The sequence below is a fragment of the Perissodus microlepis genome, chromosome 4, assembly GCF_051167445.1.
Source record: "Perissodus microlepis isolate ML-2025 ecotype Zambia chromosome 4, ASM5116744v1, whole genome shotgun sequence".
Taxonomy (NCBI): domain Eukaryota; kingdom Metazoa; phylum Chordata; class Actinopteri; order Cichliformes; family Cichlidae; genus Perissodus; species Perissodus microlepis.
Window position 1 is genome coordinate 19,836,004 of NC_140464.1, and position 21,150 is coordinate 19,857,153.

The 21,150-nt window shown below is 39.5% G+C and overlaps 2 protein-coding genes across 3 annotated transcripts; both read right to left on the reverse strand.

Moving 5' to 3' along the window:
• Positions 1 to 2,358: 2,358 nt before the first annotated feature.
• Positions 2,359 to 6,063, reverse strand: mcrip1 (MAPK regulated corepressor interacting protein 1). 2 transcript variants are annotated; one of them, XM_084926388.1, is made up of 5 exons: positions 5,962 to 6,063; positions 5,207 to 5,302; positions 4,948 to 5,066; positions 3,188 to 3,292; positions 2,359 to 3,090 (listed from the first exon to the last, which is right to left on the reverse strand). In XM_084926388.1, exons 2-5 carry the CDS (start codon positions 5,212 to 5,214, stop codon positions 3,026 to 3,028), a joined length of 297 nt encoding a protein of 98 aa, XP_084782514.1. In that variant the 5' UTR covers positions 5,215 to 5,302; positions 5,962 to 6,063; the 3' UTR covers positions 2,359 to 3,025. The 2 variants fall into 2 exon arrangements, with proteins under 2 accessions (XP_084782514.1, XP_084782515.1); XM_084926389.1 differs by lacking the exon at positions 5,207 to 5,302 and having other exon boundaries at positions 5,962 to 6,043.
• A 909-nt stretch (positions 6,064 to 6,972) lies between these two features.
• ppp1r27a (protein phosphatase 1, regulatory subunit 27a) lies at positions 6,973 to 9,641 on the reverse strand. The gene is made up of 3 exons (XM_084924790.1): positions 8,797 to 9,641; positions 8,446 to 8,596; positions 6,973 to 7,803 (listed from the first exon to the last, which is right to left on the reverse strand). The coding sequence occupies exons 1-3, from the start codon at positions 9,230 to 9,232 to the stop codon at positions 7,683 to 7,685; spliced, it is 708 nt and encodes a 235-aa protein (XP_084780916.1). The 5' UTR covers positions 9,233 to 9,641; the 3' UTR covers positions 6,973 to 7,682.
• Positions 9,642 to 21,150: the final 11,509 nt, after the last annotated feature.

Here is a 21,150-nt window from a genome sequence, read left to right on the forward strand (position 1 = left end):
ATGTATGGTGTACAATCATTCCACTGTGGAAAAAGAACAGTTCAAAGAAATTATTCATCAAAGTCCAACTGTGTGGATAACAATCTTTAATACAGCGCTTTGAATAAAAGCATCATTTTCCAAGATAGCTTTTTTAGAGCTTAGTAAACAGCTTTTTTACCCTCTGGATCAATTTCAGAATTTTTCCGCATTTAGAAATAGAAAATGCATTGAGTCATATAGTATCCAATTTTTAGGCACTGATGGTGTGATAACAGCTGCAGCTACACAGAGCTGTGCAGGTTGAGATTACCACACTCACAACTAGGTTTGGATATTTTAACAATGCCTGCATTCATCCAGTCCAATTCAATAAATTATTTAAGACCTTTTTACCCTTGGCTTAGTTATCCCTTGCTGGCACAATCTGTCAGTTCAGACACAGTTATCTATCACCTATCTATCCATTGATATTTTTAACCACATATCCAGTTCAAGGTCAGGCAGAGCTGAAAGTGGGCAAGGGGTGGGGTACACCATGCACAGGGTAACACAGAAACACAAATAACCATTTACACCCTTTTAACTACAGCCAGTTTAGAATCACCATTTGATCCACCCATTCATAAAAGGATTTATTTCTATGCTTTATCTAACTCCTACGGGCTTTCTATCAAACACTGACACACATTCACACTTCGATGGATGTATCAGAAAACAACTCTGGGTTCAGACTGGAGCACCCAGGAATCAAGCCAACAATCTTCTGATCCACCTCCTGAGCTACAGCCACCCCAGTACTATTCTATATACACTATATTGCTCGTCTGTCTTAACACACATGTGAACTTGAGTGACATCCCAATTTTAATTCAGAGGGTTTAATATGATGTCTGCCCACCCATTGCAGCTAGAACAGCTCCAACTCTTCTGGGAAGACTTTCCACAAGGTTTAGGAGTGTTTATGGGAATTTTGGGCCATTCTTCCCAAAGCACATTTGTCAGGTTGGATGAGAAGTCCTGTCTTGCAGTCTAATCTAATTCATGCCAAAGATGTTCTGTTGGGTTGAGGTCAGGACTCTGTGCAGGATAGTCAAGCTCTCACTCATCCATGTCTTTATGGATTTTTCTTTGTGGTCAAGTTGAAACGGGAAGGGGCCATCTCCGAATTGTTGCCCAAAATGTCTTGGTATGCTGAGGCAACAGTTCTTTCACTGGAACCAAGAGGCCGAGCCCAGCTACTGAAAATCAGCTCCACATCTTAATCCCCCGTCTACCAAACTTCACATCTGGCACAATGCAGCAGATAAGTACTGTTGTCCTGGCAACTCCCAAACCCAGACTTGCCAATCGGATTGCCAGATAGTAAAGCGTGGCTCATCACTCCAGAGAACACGTCTCGACTGCTCTAAAGTCCAGTGGTGGCGAGCTTTGCACCACTGAATCTGACGCTTTGCATTGCACTTGGTGATGTAAGGCTCGGATGCAGCTGTTTCCATGGAAACCCATTCCACGAAGCTCTCTGTACAGTCCTTCTCATCTGAAGGCCACATGAAGTTTGTAGTTGTTGACTTCTGTGCGTTATGTTCCTCAGCATCTGCTAACCCCACTCTGTAATTTTACATGAGCTACCACTTTGTGGCTGAGTAGCTGTTGTTCCCAATCGTCTCCACTTTGTTACAATACCACTAACAGTTGACTGTAGACTATTTAGTAGTGACAAAATTTCATGAGTGCATTTGTTGCACAGGTGGCATCCCATCACTGTACCACTCTGGTAGTCACTCAGCTCCTTAGAGTAAGTCATTATTTCACAAATGTTTGTAGAAACAGTCTGCATGCCTTGGTGGTTGATTTTATATACCTGTGGCCATGGAAGTGATTGGAACACCTGAATTCAGTGATCTGGAAGGTTGAGTGAATACTTTTGTCATTAAAGTGCATAAGTCTTCCTTAAAAATGAGGTTTTGATTAATATCAGACCTCTAAAATGGTCATATATGTATGATTTCATAGTAAGATCACCCAACAAGGTCAAGCCTGGTTGTCTTTACCTTTGGAGTATCATCTGCTCCACCCTACATGTCGACTGTGCGTAAAGTGCCTTGCAAAGGGATACATCTAAATTGCTGACTTTTTAAATATTGGATCTGAAAAATAATAAAATACTATAATAATTAAAAAAGCAAAACAATTAAAACAATACCAATACTGGTGAAAACAAAAGCTATCTGAACATTTTTGAGCAACAACTCTGGAAACTAGCTGAAAATAAACTGGATCAAAAACTAAATTATAACTCATGACCAATACATAACTAGAATTCTAATGTGATAAAAATACAGTGATGTATTTATGTAGAGTAAGTACAACTACAAATACTGTAAAAGTCTTTATTCAACATTTTGTTTCAAGGCTTTGGGAAAGAAGAGGGGAATGGGGGGGATTTATCAATACTTGGGGAGGCCCTCTACTTAATAAAGTCCGACCAAGGGCAAGAAAATGTATAATAAAAATGTTGGCTTTGTTTACACTCTGTTTTGGCTTTCAAAACTCGCCCATAAAGTGTGTGTGTGAATGTTCAATTACTTCTACACTTGCTTAATTAATGATAAACAAAATAAAACTACAAATAAGAAGTCAGCCCTTTCATATTTTCCTCCCATGTCATATTAGTAGTAGTTGTAGCGTCGCGTTTAAGACTGAAGTCTTTTGCGTCCTGTGGAGACAAAGAAAAGCTGAGGTACAAAGTCGGCAAATTTTGGATGAATCTTTGCATCGGTCTCGTCCACATATCGAATGCGACTGGAAAAAACAGGAACTGAGAGAGGAGGGGAGAAATCCAACTTTTTCTTTTTAGTCAGTCTTTGAGGGCGAAGGAAGAGAAGCTTTTCTATGGTCCAGAGTTTAGAAATTAGATTTGCATTCTGTGTTAGACTGACCAACAACGATAACTTTCTGGCTGACAAGAGGGCTGACGGAGGAAAAGTTCTCAAGGATAATGTATGGGAGAAAAAAAAAAGCAATGGGATCATTAAGAGAAAGACTAGGACTTCTTGGAGTCTTGTGTGTTGCGTTTTTTGAGGTCACTCAGGTCCACTGGTGTGAAAGCTGCAAGAACGAAAAGGAAACGAGTAGTTAACCGGCACGTCCTTTACCGATTTCATCTTTTAGTGTGACGGAAAAATAAACATTTGCTGGAACTTACAATGTAAGTTAGGATTTGGGTTCTTCTCGACATACTCCTGTGGTCCACGGTCATTCCGGTCACTATTTTGCGTTGATCTTATGTCTCTGAGCACGCACTGCCAGGCTGCGAAATAAGCAAAGACGAATACGTTTTACTTAACGATGCATCTGAGCTGTGTGTGTGTGTGTCTAACTTGCAAAGCATTATTTCCAGACCTTTTAAAGTGCTTCAGTGTCAGAGCGTGGAAAATGAATTTTTGCCATCTTAAACCATCATCACTAAAGTCCTTTTAACAATGTTTTGGAAGTAATCACTGAATTTCAACTGTGGTCTGTGTTCACTAACAAAGCATGAGGAGCTACATTCCTGTTGTCTTACCATTTTATTTTACTCCTGTACAGTTGGCGTGGAGCACCTATAATTTCATTGTACATGTACAATGATAATAAAGGGCTATTCTATTCTATTCAAGCCTTTTCTCAGACTTGAAGGGCATTAGAGACCCACAGAGTTTTCCTTGTTTGCTGTGACATAAAATATACTGGCAGGTGCCTGCAGATGAATAGTAAACAAATCCTACAAACACTGATTTTGTATTATTTCATAAATTGTGGCAATCTTGCGTTGTCATCTGGTGCAAACACAAATACCAAGGGCTCAACCATTCAGCCCCTGCACCATGATTGGCATGACTGTGACTGGACAGCTGGGTAAAAAGCACACTGCAAGAATTTCTTTAGTGTGTGCACAACCTTAAGAGTGTCCGTTTAATGGTACAATACAGCTTATAAGTGTCTTGTAGGCGTTTATTGTTATGTCCAAGGGCATGCATGCTACTCTTGGTCACAGATCTGTCACAGAGATCTGGTGCACAGCAAACAGGTCACAATAGACGAAGAATTCCTTTCAAGCAGAATAAAAAATTTCCACTGTTTGTGCTTCTCCTCTATGCTTTTTGATCTGTTTTCTTTGTGTTTGTTTTGTGTGTGTGTCTCTTTTTGGAGAAGACTTCAGTGGTTCCTTATCCCGATCAATCAGCATGCACAGTGTGTGTTTTGAGGACTACACTCAAGTGTGTCTTTGTAGCATATGCATTGGCTTAACTCTCATAGTCCTTCTCTTTGTGTAGCCACAGAAATAGTGGACAGGCTGCCAGCTGGATCCCGTTTTGTTTATTGCATGTGGATAGGCAGATCAAGACTTAAAAATGGCTGTCATTCCACATTACTGTGCTGATCTATAGGTGGCAGTGGCACGCAAAGATACTGATGTTCTGCAAGACAGACGATGGGTTTGTAGGCCTCAAAGAGACCTGGCAACTTCTGATGAATAATACTAAACCATGAAATTTAAATGACCAGCTTTGACAACAATGAATACAGACTAACCAGTTACAAATACTGCTCGTAATAAGTGTCTTTTGCATTGTAAAGACAAACATTTAACAAAAAATGATCAAAATGCTGTTTCATTTTTAATATAATCAGCTTTCATGCTTTAGAGGCTGTTTAATGTCTTGTGTAACCAACTTGCTATTTGTTACCCTATTATGTATATGATAAATAGTCTACTGTTATAGTTACACAGTTTATAGTTAACTGAAAAGTAACCATTTTAACTCAACCTGAATGTGTCTTAGGTTCTGAAAGAATCTTCCTTTTCAGAATTAAATTCATTTGACAGGCAATTCAGTTTTAGTTTTAAAGGAGCTGCATTTAAAATCCTGAATGTTTTCATGAAGAGAGTTTGACACATCACTGTTAGACAGGCATACTTACTGTCGTGTATAAAGCGCACATTTTCTTCATGTGCTGGGGTGAAGAGCTCCCCACTGTTAGTAGGGGATCTGGGGCTTGAAGTTCTCTTGTAACTGTTCACCATCCTGGGAGCTGATGAGCTTCAGAAAACATGGAAACATTCAAATTAGCACCACAGCACACAGTCAATTCATCTTTTACTCTAAACTAAAGCTACCGCAGTTCAAAAGCACTAATTAAATGTGATCACGGGTGTTTAAGTGCTTGTCTTTGGTCAAACCTGGTCATTCTGTTTGGAGTCTGTACTTGCTCCTCGCTCCTCTGTGGTGAGTGGAATATAAGTATAAACAAACGTCCAGAAGTCCTCAGCTCAGTCCTGCCAGTAAATAACAGTGACTGGGTAATTAATTCCCACATGACCTCAGAAATAGTTTTTTTTTTAGCATTGGTTACTTTTAAGCTAATTGTGTAGATGGTAGTAATTCTGGTTAGTGGTGTTAGCTAGCTTCTGGCTTAACGCTCTTAAAACATAGTCAGTCATCCGATGAGTTCCGGTGACATTAGAGATATAACGAGTAAATCATTGTTGCTGAGATTAACTAGTTTTAGTAAAGCTAATGTCAGGCAGGAGTTTGAAAATGAGAAATATTGACGTTAGCTAAACAAGGAGCCATTGTTTACGTTTTGAGTCCAGTAGCTTCAGCAGTGTTAGCATCGGCTTACAAACCGAAACCCAGCGTTTTAGCCTTCCACTGCCATTAAAAACCATTGTATCTAAACCAGTTTGTATTTTAGAGATACGCGTGCCCCAGCAGTTATGTCTGTGGGGGCAAATAACAACATATTTTTCGACACGAGAATTTAGCATGTAGCTAGCTGACTGCTGAGTTTCATTGTCTTGTCGTAACGTTAGCTTGTAACAGCTACAATTTCATTCATTTCACTAGCGCAGGATAGGTATTAGAAAACACAAACATCAGCGCAATAGTGTATTTCCAGATGCATACTGAATGAGAGATAGGATATTCAACAAACCCGTGTATAAACACTCCTCCGGACGTGGCTGTATGGCGTTAGAGCTGGCTAAAACGTTGCCAATGCCAACCAAACATTTCCGGGAAAACAAACGGAAGTGATAGAGCGTCCAAACCAGGTGACTCAGGCAAATAAAAAAACAAGAAAAGCAAGCAAGCAAACAACAAACAAACAAACAAACAAACAAACAAACAAACAAACAAACAAAAAACGATGTTGCTAGAGAAATTGGAGTGGGATTGCTGCTACTTGGTTTGTTGCAGGTAATTATTACTATTATTATTATTATTATTATTATTATTATTATTATTATTATTATTATTATTATTATTATTATAGGCTTTTTTATTTATTTATTTTTTTTAGCACTCATTATCCACAGCACAGAGCAGAGAAAGTGGAGAAATAAAACACAAGTGCTGGTCCAGGCCCCTGCAGCCTTTCAACAGATGGATTGCCCGGTCAACCAAGTGGTTGCTCTTCATTTAAGAAACCAAGTGTTCCTCTGAGTCACTGTAAAAGTGTGTGTGTACACACACACACACACACACACACACACACACACACACACACACACACACGCACGCACACACACACACACAATCTGTCTTAAGTTTGTCAGAAACATCTATCAGCATTGTTATTTAGTCGTGTAGTATTTCGTTACTATAGCTATTAGATTCATTTGAATGGCAAGAGATTTTTAGGGCTTTTCTTTTGCAACCTAATGCAACCTGTACCCCCCCCTCCCCCAAACAAACAAACAAACAAACAAACAAACAAACAAACAAACAAACAAACAAATCCCTAAGCGTATCTTAACCCTTGCCTCACAAGGTTGTGAGTTAGTTACATACCAGATAGTAGCTTTCTAGAAAATGCCAGTGATTGAAGTACTTTACTAGTGATGGCACAAATAACTATGAACTTTGTAGTTCTTGTAATATAGTTTCATTTTCCTTAGAGAGACCACAACAGAAAGTCAGTCAAATTAATAAAAGGCTTCTTTATTTATGAAAATATACAAAAATAATAACTGAGCAAAAACATGATAAGACTTACACTGCTGGCATTTATATTCTTATACCTAAATAAATGAAAGTAATGCATTAGAGGAAACACTGCAGGGTTACAAAGCTTGTACAAGCTTGCGCTTTGGTGATTTTTTTCTTTTTGATTGATGATTGACTGATACTAAGGTATCAGTATCCATTTTTATGATCCTCTTACTGCCCAGCAGTAAAGAAACTCTTTCTATGAGACACAATTTTCAGAGTTCATCCAGCAATGTAAAAACTGCCTAACACTAACACATCAGATAAATAACCCAAACTGAAATAATCCTGAAAGTCAAACATTTCTCCAGACAGTTACACTATATGTGACAAGAAAACATGTTTTGCTTCCATGTTCCATGTTACGCCATAGTGCTGAAACTGGTAGTATGACAAATATACACATAAAAATAAAATCAAATATAATGAAATTAAATAAAAATAACCACCAGAAAAAAAAAGCTTACTGGAGTATCGCTTTGAGGCAATAATTTACAATAATACACCTGCAGGTGTTTGTACTACAGTTTTGAAACTAGCAAACACAATCTTGCTTTACGGGATCGGTCGTGAAGTGAGCTGTGGTGGAAATGTTCTGCTCCGGCTCCTCATCTTCTTCTTTCTGTAATCTTTGTTTGCTTTCCTTTGGACCCACCCGGTATCCAATCAGACGCAGCCAGTCTCAAACAGTTTGGCGAGGTCTTTGCACTCTGGGTCGATGAGGTCTGCGGGCTTCTCTCCACTTTCATTCTCTGCCTCTGTGCTGGCGCCCATTGATAGCAGATATCTGAGTAGAAAATGAAGTACATATTGATATTTATACATATTACAAAAGTGCGTGAATACATGCCATCATTAATCATTAGTGCATCTAATTTTTTAAATGGATTTTAGATTTGTGACATTAGAATATAGAGTCAAGTTTCAAAGTTGTAGTGGTGAATCTCTGTTAATTCCCTTCCCAGAAATGTTCCCCACTTCAGCTAATCTGATGCTTCTTTCATGCTGAATGCTGTGCACTGTGATGATGATGGTATGATGGTGATGTCACTTTTTCATGTGGGTGCTGCTTGTTTATGCCAGCATCAGCTGTCACATGCAAACTACATGGGTCATGTAAAAATAGGTTTTGTCTGCAGAGTTTATTTTTGTAGCACATTTGTATATACTACAGGTGCAATGGTTAACACATTTCCTTGGCAAGCGAAAGGTTGCTGGTTCGATTCCAGCTGGAGAGACAGGTCCCCTTTGCGCTTGCATCAGAAAGGGGATCTAAAGCTCTGTCAAATCAAACATGCTGAGCTATCGGCTGTGTCGTCCCCTAGTGGCAAGAGAGTAACCGCTTCTTTTTTTCTTTTTCTTCTAATAACCCTCCAGCTGCTCTATATTTACATCAGTGTACACTTTTGGTTAAAAAGTCACACGTTACCTGGCAATTTCTGGGTAGCCGTCACTGCAGGCCATGTGGAGCGGCGTCCAGCCGTCCTCGTCTCTCTGATGGACATCGGCGCCATATTTGACCAGCAGCTTCACCACCTCCAGGTTCCCCGTTAGCACAGCCTCATGTAGTGCTGCCATACCTGCACAGTGCAGCAATAATCAGTTCCCTTGCAGCCAGTGCGGTTAGCACAATGTTTAACATCAAAGCTCTCAGTCATTAGTGAAGCTAGTACTGCTTTTACCAACAACAATAATATATATACATATATTTTAAGAAACTTTGGATGTGAGTACCTGCAGATAAAAAAAAGAAAATCAAAGCTGTGGAGATATTGCTCACCTGAGTGGAAAACTGTATCCACACGAACTTTCCTTGCTCTCATGAACCGACCAATCTGCTCCAGATCTCCCCGTCTAACAATATCCTGGAAGATGATGTCATTGGGGAAGTGCACTGTCCTCTTGGCAGGTGTGACAGGAATTACAGGTGCAGGCTTTTCCTGTGCTTGTGTGCCACGTGTTGAGCTGTACCGTGACCCTTTGCTGTATGAAGGGACGTATGCTGATGCAGGCTTGTAAGTGGACGTGTGGTGTGACGGGGTGTAATATGTGGTGCTGTACTGTGTCGGTTTGTACTTTGATGCGGACGTGTATGAAGATGTGTACGGTGGCGGTGTGTAATATGAGGGGGTGTACTGGGTGGTAGTGTGGTAAGTTGGTGTGTACTGTGAGCTGCGTGCGTACGTAGACGCCGGCACACGGTAGCTGTACTTCATGCCTGCAATGGTTGCAGCTCGTCTCCCTCTAGTCTTTTAGATCAGGAGGAGGGAAGAGAGAAATCCAAGGGAATGCAACAATCCAGTAAAAAGACCAGTATCCTTTGCTCTATGTCCTATTTGTCCCCAATTGTCCTTTATCCTTTTTATAGCCGGAGCAGCTCCTGCGAGCACTTGTCAAATCCTTTACTTCGTTCTGCTCTGTCCACATCCACTTCTTTTCGCTTGTGTGGTCATCCTTTTTCTCACCAGTGGCTCATTTCTCTTGCCCGAATTACAATTCAGCCGTTGCACAGTATTATTTGCTGTTGCACAAGGCTGCGCTCTTTTGGGAGCAAGCAGGAGAGGATCCTTTTATATCCTCTGTAGTGCTATTTCAAGGTCCAATATCCAGTGACTTCAGCTTACAAATGAGTGGCCCTTGCGCGCCTCCTCCCACCATGTGGTCACATGGCCACTGACACTGCACTCACCAAGGGATCATAAAAAATGTTGACAACCAAAATGTTCTCCTCACCCGAGACTTAAATGTTCCCTCGTAAACATTGAAACTATGGTAAACATGATTGGTAAATATTGCCCTGAGGAAGAAGACTGGACCTCAATGGCACGTGTGATTTCCCAATCATGCAGTCGATCTGTCTGCTTAAATTATACCTTATGGTGCAGTGTAATTGTAGGTATACTAGAGTCATTAAAAATAGTGTTTTTACTTTGTGTGCCCTTGTTCTTTCTCATATTACCCGATGACCTAAAGGACACCTCGTGCTTGCCCTTTGCACCCAGACTAGATAAACCATCTTCTGAAGAGGTTGCATGTGGGCATGTAGCCATGACCAGCTGAGGAGGCAAATGATATGTAACCCCTTCCCGCAAATGCTACTAAAAAGTCACACGGTTAAAAGAAATGCAAAACATTTGCTAAAAAGTGTCAACCAGAAAAGCTCCCTCAACTGGAAGCACGTAAAAACCCACGAATTCAGACTGTAAGCAGGATGTTTAAATGTGGACCAGCAGGCTCACACTGTGGAGTCAAATGCATACTGTACGTGTAAATGGTGGTGGAACGCTGTGGTAGTGGGCCCAGCTGTCCAGATTTCTAAGTGGGGCAGAGCTGGTTATAACTGGTTCACAAAACCTTTGGAAGTGAGACTTGGGCATTTCACAGATGCTGCCAGCGTAACAGAGGAACTAGCTGATGGATGCCATCCTCAGGATTTTGATTTTCCAAGGTCGGCCATTCAAGTTGCACACGCTTGAATATTTTTGCCATTTTTACACTGTGTATAATTCAGTTTTTCATTTTCACACACCATCAGAAATGCTTTAAAGTGGCTAAATATAGAAAACATGTTATTAGAATATCACACAATATTTAGGGACAGTCTTTAAAAAATATTTCTATTGAGGTTGTACACAACTGGAGGAGGTAATAATCAGTTGTGTAATAATCATGTTATTCATCACCTCTTTCTTCTTCCTACTGATATCTAAAGTGTGTGTGTGTGTACGTGTGTGTGCGCACAAAAACAAAGAAACTTCAAACACCCGTTAGTATCTGAATGTGCCAACTGCCAGGTTTCACCGTCTCTTGTGGCACTAGGGGTGCGGGGGGTTCAAGGGTGTCCCTGAACAATAATGATGCCCCTTCCAGCTTCTCCTGCTCTTGCTATGCGGCAGTGTTCTCACCAGAAAAAACAGGCACCAAATGTCAGAGTGAGGTTTCACACTTTATGACTTCTTGCTATACATAGAGTCAGGCTGCCTTTCCACCGCCTACCTGCTCTTTAGAGTTCATGTTATGATCTGTCAAATTACCAACAAGTCAGAGCTGAAAACATTCAGGAGAATGGAAAGTGGTAAACACTTTCCACAAGACTGATGGGAAACAGACTATTCTTATCTTCTTGTCTTTTTAGTTCAGTGGCAAAATTTATATGAGGTTACCCCCTCCCTGCTAGAACCTCTTAGTCCCTATAAATAATATGCAGTAAAATAAAATAAGTGACGTTCCCTTGGTTCAGGGAGGTTGTGCAGGAATGGGAAATACATTTAAGGGAACAGTAATGAATTTTAAATATATTTATTTTGTTTTCTTTTTTCTTTTTGAGCATAATTTAAGAAGTTTGTAGTATATCAAAATCTGATTGGACAAACATTGTAACTGGACATAAATAAGTTGAGTTATTATATAATATTACACCAAAGGAGCTCATTGTCTGCTTTGCATTCTTTCTGAAAATGCTACCTTTAAAGATGTAACACATTTTGGATTTAAAAGAAAGGCAGATGTGAGGTCAGAGGTCAAACATGACATGATACTTGGATGCAAACTATGATGTTATATTTAGAATCTCCATATACTATTATTATTGCCTAAAAGCTGCCAATAGAAAGGCAGCAGACTTTTAAACATAATTTTAAAGAAGACATATTATATTATATTATATTATATTATATTATATTATATTATATTATATTATATTATATTATATTATATTATATTATATTATATTATATTATGAAGAAGACATTTTATAAAAAGACAATCTATTAAAGTTTGTCTCTATCTGACCTTGAGGTCAGAAGTCAAATGTAACTTTCTATACATTATGTTGACAATACAAACCACACTTGTAAAAATCATAGGTTCTAAGTTCTAATGCTTTTTCACAATTTTTGACCAATAAGTTGACCTTGAGGACCTCTGTTGATGTAAAACAAATTTCTAATAGATTGCTGCCGTGACCCCGCTATAACAGCCTTACAAAGTTGAATTAGAATTCTTTCAAAATTCTTCGAGCCATTGTGTATACAGAAAACCCATGAAAACCACAAACATGACCTCCTTGGTGGAGGTCATGGTATTTGCATTGTTTTTCAACTCCTTCTGTGGTGTTGTAAATATGGTCGGAAGCCCCTGATCTCATCGATCCCAACACGTGGCTTTGTTTTTTCGTGATGTAGTTGTCGCTTCCTATTATTAAAATAAAATTGAAAAGGGAAAGCACATTGTATGGCTTTATCTTCCAGTCTCAATGAATTAACTTTCATTTGTCATTGAATTTGCTGAATTACGAGCAGCAGCCTTCTGACATTTAAACAATGAAAAGACAATGTTCCAGATTTTACTTAAATAAAAATTTGGCATTAAATAAAAAAAGAAAATGACCTAAATCACACTGCGCACACAACCACATCGAAAAGCTGATAAGTTTCTAACCCGTGAACGAAATAAACAGTTCGACCCAAAGCTGAAGTTGAAACCATGTTATTTTTTTTCTTCAAGAGTTGGCCAATACATACCGCAAAGACCGCCAGCTACGCGCGCCTCCACACTCCTCCGCCTCACGTGATGCAGGTAAGTGGCAGGTTGGATGTGATGTCTAAAAATAAGAGCTGTGAAGCGTCCTGACTGTGTATAGCATGTTATGAATGCGGGCTGCCACCCTCATAAACAGTGCAATTTAGAAAGGTCAGTGTAACACAAGTAAGTCACATTAAGTTTTATTTTGATAATTCTGACTGAATAATCATAGCTCAAGCCAAATTTAGTTGTCTGCTCCTCTTATTTGGCTGTAAAATCCTTTTCTCATAAATCAGCCTCCTGTGCAAGACGTATGCAGTCCCATGGGTGACAACAGGGTCAGTGGTATGTTACAGACCTGGATCGCTGGATGGTAAGCGCTGCAGGGATTAGTGTCTGTCTGGATCTCCACAGGTCCAATGAGAAATACTCACTCGGTCTGAAAAGTATCCGGTTATGGCACACGCGGTGGGCTGAAAAAAAGGAGCTGTAATCTAAATCAGGATGCAGTAATCCTTTGTCATTTAGTGAAAAGAGTGCTGTGGAGGTGGATCTTGGGAAAGTCAAAGTGAGAAGCTCCAGCAAAATACACCAAATCCTGCTTGCTTGAACTGCGTGAGTTAGTGATATCTAGTGTCAACATAAGAAAAACAAATACATTATGGTTTCTAGATGTTTAGTATTACACAAATACAGAAAAGCACATCACAAATCCACAATAATAAAAGCCTACAAACAAACTGAAGCACAGTTACAGGTCTTCTAAATGAAAACTTGTCAAATAACAACACTGTTTTACACCACAACATTACGACTCCCAGCCCAACAAGTTGGGGTGTTGGGTAAAATGTAAATATAAACTGAAAGTAATGATTTGCAAATTTCACAAACCCATAGTTTATTCAAAGTAGAATATAGAAATGTACCAATTTAAGAAAAAAGGGTCATTATGAATTTGCAGGCTGTGTAGCATCTCCTCTTCTTTTAACAGCAGTTTCTAAACATCTGATGCAGATATTTTCAGTTGGTGAAAGGTCTGGCTTTAAGACATCCTACATTGATTTTTAGCCTCGTCCTTTGTTCACAGAGATTTCTCCAGATTCTCTGAGTCTTTTGATGATATTATGTACTTCAATTTAATCCAAAAGATTATTTAAGTTATTTCATTCACAGTTTAATTTAACTATATAGCACCAAAAAGTAGCAACTCTACTGCAGATGATGAAGCATTAAAAGTCCTTGAAATTTTACATTGAGAAACATTATTTTTTAATTGTTCCATAATTTATGAACAATTTTTGCAATTGGTGCCCGTCTTCTGAGATAATCTGCCTCTCTAAGATACTTTCTTTCATACCCAGTAATATCATTTAAACATTTGACATGTTTTATGTCTTCTGTTGTGGGTTCATGATATTTGTATATCACTGCATTCTGGTTTCCTTTTTGTTTTCCATTTTGCAAGCATCCCAGCTGTTCTGAATTTAGGTTGTTTGCACAGCAGCTTATTGTTAATATTTTTGCTTTTGCTCAGAGAGGTCCACAAACTATAAGTTTGCACATTGGAAATACTGAGAACTGACCTTTAAAAATGAAAAACTGCAGACTACACTCCCTGCAACTTTGTCTGCTTCCCAAAAATGAAAATCACTGCTGTGATGCACTGGAGGCAATCCAGTGGCCATTGGAGTAACACAAGTGCAAGGGGGCATGACAGGACTTCCTGGGATTGATTTAATTATAGCAGCAATGCTGACAATGGTCCAGAGGTGGATGAGAAGATGCTATTAGGCGGAAAGATGGGCCAAATCTATATTGGAGTAAGGTTTTAGATGTTTAGAGGCCAATTCCTGGGACTTTTTGATCATGCCTTGTGTACGTTCTCTGGGAGTGCATCACATGCCCGTTTACCCTCTTCTTTTCAGTCAAAAGCAAAGTCAGTCAGTGCCTCTGGGGTGACATACCCATAACTTCTATTCATTGTGATATTTTTGTCTGAAGGTTATTAGGTTGAAATGAAAAAAATAAAGACAAAAAAAAAAAATCAAGCAAACAAAGAAACAAAACCATAAATGAACACTACGGCTTTGAGGTCAGTATTGCTTTCATTAAACAAAGTTCTTTCAAAGCATCTCAAAGTAAACCAACACAGAGGGACTAAATACCAATATTTCTAAGTAAAAGTTTATTTTATTGAGCAGCACACATTAACATGAATGCTGACGAGATCAAAAAGAAGTCATAAACATATTCACACAGAGTCTCGTGAGCAGATTACATGAGCCAAGCAAAACTAAATTGAGCCATTTGCTGTTGAAAATGAGACCAACTGCCATCTGGCCCCGCATACATGGCGTGACCGTTGTGGCTCCCATTCCTCTGGACTCTTAGTTGCTGAAGCCCTCCAGTCATGAGCTCATAGTTTCCATGAGAAATGGTCCATATTCATTACTACAGACTGATTTTTTAATAATAATAATATAATGTTGTTTTTAAACTAATAGCATTGCAGGTTTCACAGCAATAACATATATAATAAAAAGTAGATGTGCACAATATAAAATCTTTTTTAGTTTTATCAGAGGACACACCTAACCCAAAATTCAGTGTGCTATTCCACATACTGCTCTTTTCATTACAGTAACCGAATCAATGAATTGTGTCTTTTTGTATTTAATAGATAAAAACAGCACAGATCAGCTGCAGCTGTGTTATCAGGGCCATTTTATCAGAGCTCTGTTCAGTTAATCTGTGCATTATGCAGTTTAACATACTTTTAACACATTCATTAATACCACAAATATAATTTAGACCTAAACATAACAGGTGCTATCAGTGTGTGTGATTGAGCACTACACTCTGTGTACACTAACAGGGCGATCGTGGCTCAAAGTGTTGGCAGTTCGTCTTGTAACCGGAAGGTTGCCAGTTCGAGCCCCGGCTCGGACAGTCTCGATCGTTGTGTCCTTGGGCAAGACACTTCACCTACCGCCTACTGGTGAGGGGCCGATGGTGCGATATGGCAGCCTCGCTTCTGTCAGTCTGCCCCAGGGCAGCTGTGGCTACAACTGTAGCTTGCCTCCACCAGTGTATGAATGTGAGAGTAAGTGAATAGTGGAATTGTAATGCGCTTTGAGGGCCCCCAAAAGCGCTATATAAATGCAATCCATTATTATTATAACCGTATTAACACCCTGCTAGCACTGTGTTGGACCTCCTTTTGATCAAGGTGCTGGAAACATTCCTCAGAGATTCTGGTCCATATTTACATGATAGCAGGACACGGTGGCTGCTGATTTGTCAGCTGGGCGTCTCTCGTCCCGCCACATCTTACTGGTGCTCAACAATGCAGCAACAATACTCACGTAGGCTGTGGTGATCAAATTATGCCCAAGTGTGCCAAAAAAATATCCCCAACCATTACACCACCAGGCTGGTGGTGTAATGGTATTCGCATACCTTGGAATATGGTGTTCTGATTATTTGAGTTGCTATTGGCTGAACAGCAGTCCGCCGTTCTCACTTCCACTTTGTTGGTGCCATATGATTGGTTGATTAGATCTTTGTGTTTAATGTCCAGCTGAAAAGGTGTACCTAACAAAGTGGCATCAGTTGCACATAGCATAGTACATGCATGCAAAAGCTTATCCCTTGTTCAAATGTTAGCAAAGCTAAGAGAAGTTTCCTACTGACTGTGCATGTGCCCACAAAAACACTTATGTTTCCCTTGTAGCCCAAAATTTAAAGGCTTCTAATGAAGCTGTGAAAACAGTCTCAGGAGAGAATCCACGGACTGTTTAGAAAAGCAGTCAGCATGTTATCTGAATCAAGGATAACGCATCTGATTATGAAGCTGCTACGTCAGTGAGGGCTGCTGTTGCTGACATTGTGTGAAGAATGCTTCCCTGCAAAATGGCACTGCAGCTGTCCAGGGCACAGAGAGAGTCTGAGGGATCAGACCGAGAACAGATGGAAGCGGGAGCAGTTTGTGAGAGGATAGGGTTACCTTAGCTGAAGCCTGCATTCATGGAAAAGGAGGTCAGAGGTTAAAAAATCTCCATACATGTGTGTAATCTTTTTTTTTTTCTTTTTTTTTTTTGTGTCCCGTTTGGATCTTTAGCCATCAGAATTGTTGTCTTAAGGCCAAGAAAGATGCCAAGCGGATTTATTTTACCAAGTGGATCATCATGGCCTTGCCATATTGGTCCATTTGATTGACCTTTATTATAATTATGTATTTATTTTATTTTCGGTTGCTACAAACGGGACAGACGTGTGTGTAATCTTTTGATGCACGATTGCACAATGAGTCTGTGTGTTTAAAAGTGGAAACGGTCAGCTAAGAAGACGTCAGTGAACCTCTGCTTTTTCTGACCAGGTTGCTCAAGGTTATGAAGAATTAATTTCCTGGATTTGGGAGAGCTTAAATTATTAAGGATGGAGGGCATCAAACAGGTGGACTTACTGAATGTAACCTTTACTCGCCATACGAAGGACAATGGAGAATCAGTCTTCCACACATGCCTTTAGCTTGCAGCCTTTGAGCTTTGATTATTTCCAATCAGGAAACTGCAAATACACATTATATAAACACATTATTTTGCCATTCTCTCATCTCATAAAAAGCTCTTCTCCAGAAGTACTAAGTTTGTTTAAATTAGCTGTGGTTTTACTAAAAGTAACCTCGAGGTCATTTAAGAGGAAGCTTAAAAAGGACAGAGGTGTTTAGTTTTTGCAGTTGCATAACCATCCTTGCTTTATAACGCTGTTTAAGAGTGCATTACTGCCACTATGTAAAAATGATCTCTTTCTATATATCTGCATATGTCAGTAAAGGTCTTTAAAATCACAACAAATGCATCACTTCACCCAAAAATGCTCGACTACTGAGCATGCAGAACAAAAAAAAAAGGCAAAGAGTAAATAATTATTTTTGTAAAAGCACAATGAATGAGGCACTTCTTAACAACATCTGATGCTTTAACTGTTATAGCTGTCGCTACTCTTACCCTGTTATTGTGACAATAAATAAAACAGATTCACAATAAAAAATTTATATCAGTGTCTATAGACTTTTTGAAAGAATGCTGATTATTTTTTAACTTGGCACAGATTTTGAACTTTTAAGTGGATTGTCATAAATTGCAGTTTTTCCAACCAATATCGACTCCATCCCCATCGCCATTCATACTACACCAAAGTAGTTAAGTAACAGAAAAACAATTAATTAATGATCAAACTTATGATCAAAGGTAAATAAAACATACATTAGAGAAGTGGACATATACAAAGTCAAACATATGCTCAACCACACATACATATACACTTCCATATATCTACTGAATGTGAACTATAGCTGAAAAACTAAACCTATAAAAGTATATGAAATTTACCCAACGTTTTTGGGAGTGATATTAACTACTGATTGCAAGGGTGATAAGAAATAAGATACTTGTCACCCTTGCAATACTCCTTTTTTTGTTACCTTTTAACTTTATCAGACAGTGACAATAGTGAAAGAGAGGAAAGTGGAGAGACATCAAAAAAAAAGACATGCAGAAGTAGAATTTCAAAGATTGTTTGTGAAGTGCAAATATATAATGCCACATTTAGAATAATTACACCATGGCTGGGGATCCTTTGCAGGAAGAAGGAAGCGGCGGTCTACACGATGACCTCACTGCTTCATCTGAAGACCAGAAACAGCACTGGCTCCATAAGGCCAAGGAAAAGACAGGATATTCCCAGAATGCATTTCACAGGGGGCAATATGCTAATATTAGCACAGCAGCCAATGGCAGTTCAAGAGTTGTGCTCCAGATACATGAGGGGGCTGGATCAGGTTACGTGGCTGAGACACAAACAGCGTACGTGCAGCAGAGAGAAAGTAGACAGAAGACTGTACTGGGCCTGCTAGACTAATCCATCACTCCAGACATATGTATGCATATAGCCAAGCCCCTTTCCTTATCTGCCACATAATGTCCACCCTAAGTCTCGATCATGTGACTGTTTTACTCCCTGGGGGTGGTGCGACATGCCTCCTTCTAATAGGAGTCCAAAAGGTCAGTCAGGTTACCGAATGGGCTCACAGGTCATAGCTTTAGGAGCAGTAGTAAATCCTCAGGCTGCCCCTGATGCAGTTTAGGATCTGAAGGCAGAGCAGGACCATCCTTGGGCAAAGTGTACAGTGACTGAAATGAGCGGCAGGAATTCACTCCAAGCATTTGCACACTGTCTTCTAGCACATGCTCAGGTTAAAGTGGGTAATGGTGACTTTGCTGTTTTGCCTTTTCACATATCGAAAAACAAGTCAAGTTCTCTGTCTGCTGTTGATTAAATTCCAGCAGCTGTGAGGCTCAATACTGTAGTGGTTTACACGTTTGCTTAACTCGGTCATGGTGGATGGCCGCCCTTCCCTGAGTCTGGTTCTACTGGAGGTTTCTTCCTGTTAAAAGGGCGTTTTTCTTTCCCACTGCTACCAAGTGCTTGCTCAAAGACGGTTATTTGATTGTTGTGGTTTCTCTCTATTATTATAGGGTCTGACTTGAGCTCTAAATAAATACAAATGAATTGAAAGGAGGAGGAGACACAAATCCCTTTGGGGGTTGCTTCAGGAAGGGCACAAAAACTGCCAAATCAAACATGCCGAGCTACCCGCTGGGGTGACACCTTGTGAATAAGCTAGCAGCCAAAAGTAGCTCCAGTTTATTTCTAATGATACTGTATAACTTACACTTCTGATATTAATGTAACACAGTATCAGTTCCAGAGTGCGTGATCGCTGCGGCTCAGAATACACTGTTCCCCCATGTCAAGCTCAGCCTCCTGGTTAAGTAACTTGATTAATAAACCACAGGTTCACTGAGGCACTGCTCTATCCTCAGAGCAGAGGTGGGCTTTCATTTTGGCACCTCGGAGCTTGAAGACATTTCTATTTGCCTCAGAGGACCTTGCAGAATCACCCTGGTGTCACATATGCACACATGCATGAAGCAATAAGCAAATTTTGAAGTGATGGAGGAGGAGATTTTAGAGTTTTTTTATTTCTTATTGATCACAGTCGTAGACATACAAGCTTCAGATGGATGGTTATTAAAGATTGTTTGAGTTGGTGGCAAGCTTTTAGCGTTAGCTTAGTTTGTGTAACAGATTCCCGCATCTGCTGTGTGGTGTTCCTAAAAACCTCGCGTCGAACAGCAGAGCCTCATAATCCAGACTGTCGACAGGAGTTGCAGCAAACGAAGCGAACCCAACGTATGTCGCCCGTGAAAATGAGGAGAGGGAACTTTTGTCATCCATGAAAAAAGTCATAGATCTATAGCTGTCTCGGTTTTAAGATCCTAGTAAACATCCTTTTTATAGCAGGCACTTTTACTGGTGAGTTTTTGTTTTGGATTTAATATTGAGTTCATGTTTAATTAATAATTCACAGATGTCTGTTATTGATCATTTCAGGATTAACTATAAACACATTTTATGTGGTGGAGTAACATCGTGGCTTCCACAAAACACAAACCTGTCCCACATTAAACATACTAATTATAAGTTTTATAAGAACACATTAGTTTGTTGGAAGATGTAATTTGACACTATTATATGTATATATATGAGTACAGTATCCTTTTTTTCTATTAAATAACTTCAAAAAATATCTGACTGTGCCTTTAAAGGGGACCTGCCTTGGTGCAGTCTCTCACTTGAAGATGTTTTAGCTCCGTTGACCCTTCCTGTAATCCAGCTTTCTTTTGATTGGCAGCCTGAAGCCTGAGCTGTAGAATAAAGGGATTACTTGAACATACACTGACCTCCTTATTTGAAACTTTGGCCATGTTTAATAAGAGCAACTACCACTGTAACAGGCTTGATAACAGAAAACAAGGAGGAACATAACATACTCAGTTTAATCATGGCATTTATTAATACCATCCCAAATCACAGTAAATTATGATTAAATAAATATAAACTTTTTTAATGTTTCTCCTTTTTCTGTTTTTAATAAATTTGTTTGCGCTTTCAAAAGCTGAAACAAAAATCTGGTGTAGCTCCAAAAGTGATATTGACTCTCATTATTTTCTTCCAGGAGTGAAAAATAAATTAACAGCTTATTCCAAATGCTAGAGTCCAAACACCGCAATGCATACTGCATGCATGCTTTGTTTCTGCTGTGCTCTCAACAAAGCCTTGGGCTTTTGCATAACTTCCCACAGTGTTAATAAGATGACTGACCTAAAAAACATATCAGCTGTATGGAGACCTTGAATAGATTCATGTTATATCATTCCAATTAAATCTTAGATAATGGAAAATAAAACTGATATCTCCTGATGTGGAGGCAACAGTGAAAGCCTCTCTCACATTCAAGCTGATCACAGCCAGATGGCACTGAGTTTCCACACAGCGCTGCTGCCTGAAGTCTGCCCTCTAGTGCTTCAAGCTGAAATCACTGATGTGCAAACAGCAGTGAAGACCGAATGTACTCCAAACCAAGCTACTGAAGAATTTAAGGACCCTGCTCAGCTGATGAGAAACACCTCTTTACAGTTCAAATGATGCACATCTGAATGTGTTTTCTTCTTTCATTAAAAAAAACTGACAAAAATAGAGAGAC

Bases quoted from the DNA above. Each gene is read 5' to 3' on its own strand.
- ppp1r27a (XM_084924790.1), bottom strand. From the start codon at position 9,232: ATGAAGTACAGCTACCGTGTGCCGGCGTCTACGTACGCACGCAGCTCA. The intron at 8,597-8,796 runs GTGAGCAATATC...TGCACTGTGCAG, and splicing joins GGATACAGTTTTCCACTCAG to GTATGGCAGCACTACATGAG. The intron at 7,804-8,445 runs GTAACGTGTGAC...TTTTCTACTCAG, and splicing joins GGCTACCCAGAAATTGCCAG to ATATCTGCTATCAATGGGCG.
- mcrip1 (XM_084926388.1), bottom strand. The intron at 3,293-4,947 runs GTAAGTATGCCT...CTTATTTCGCAG, and splicing joins TGTGCGCTTTATACACGACA to CCTGGCAGTGCGTGCTCAGA. The intron at 3,091-3,187 runs GTAAGTTCCAGC...TCGTTCTTGCAG, and splicing joins CCCAAATCCTAACTTACATT to CTTTCACACCAGTGGACCTG.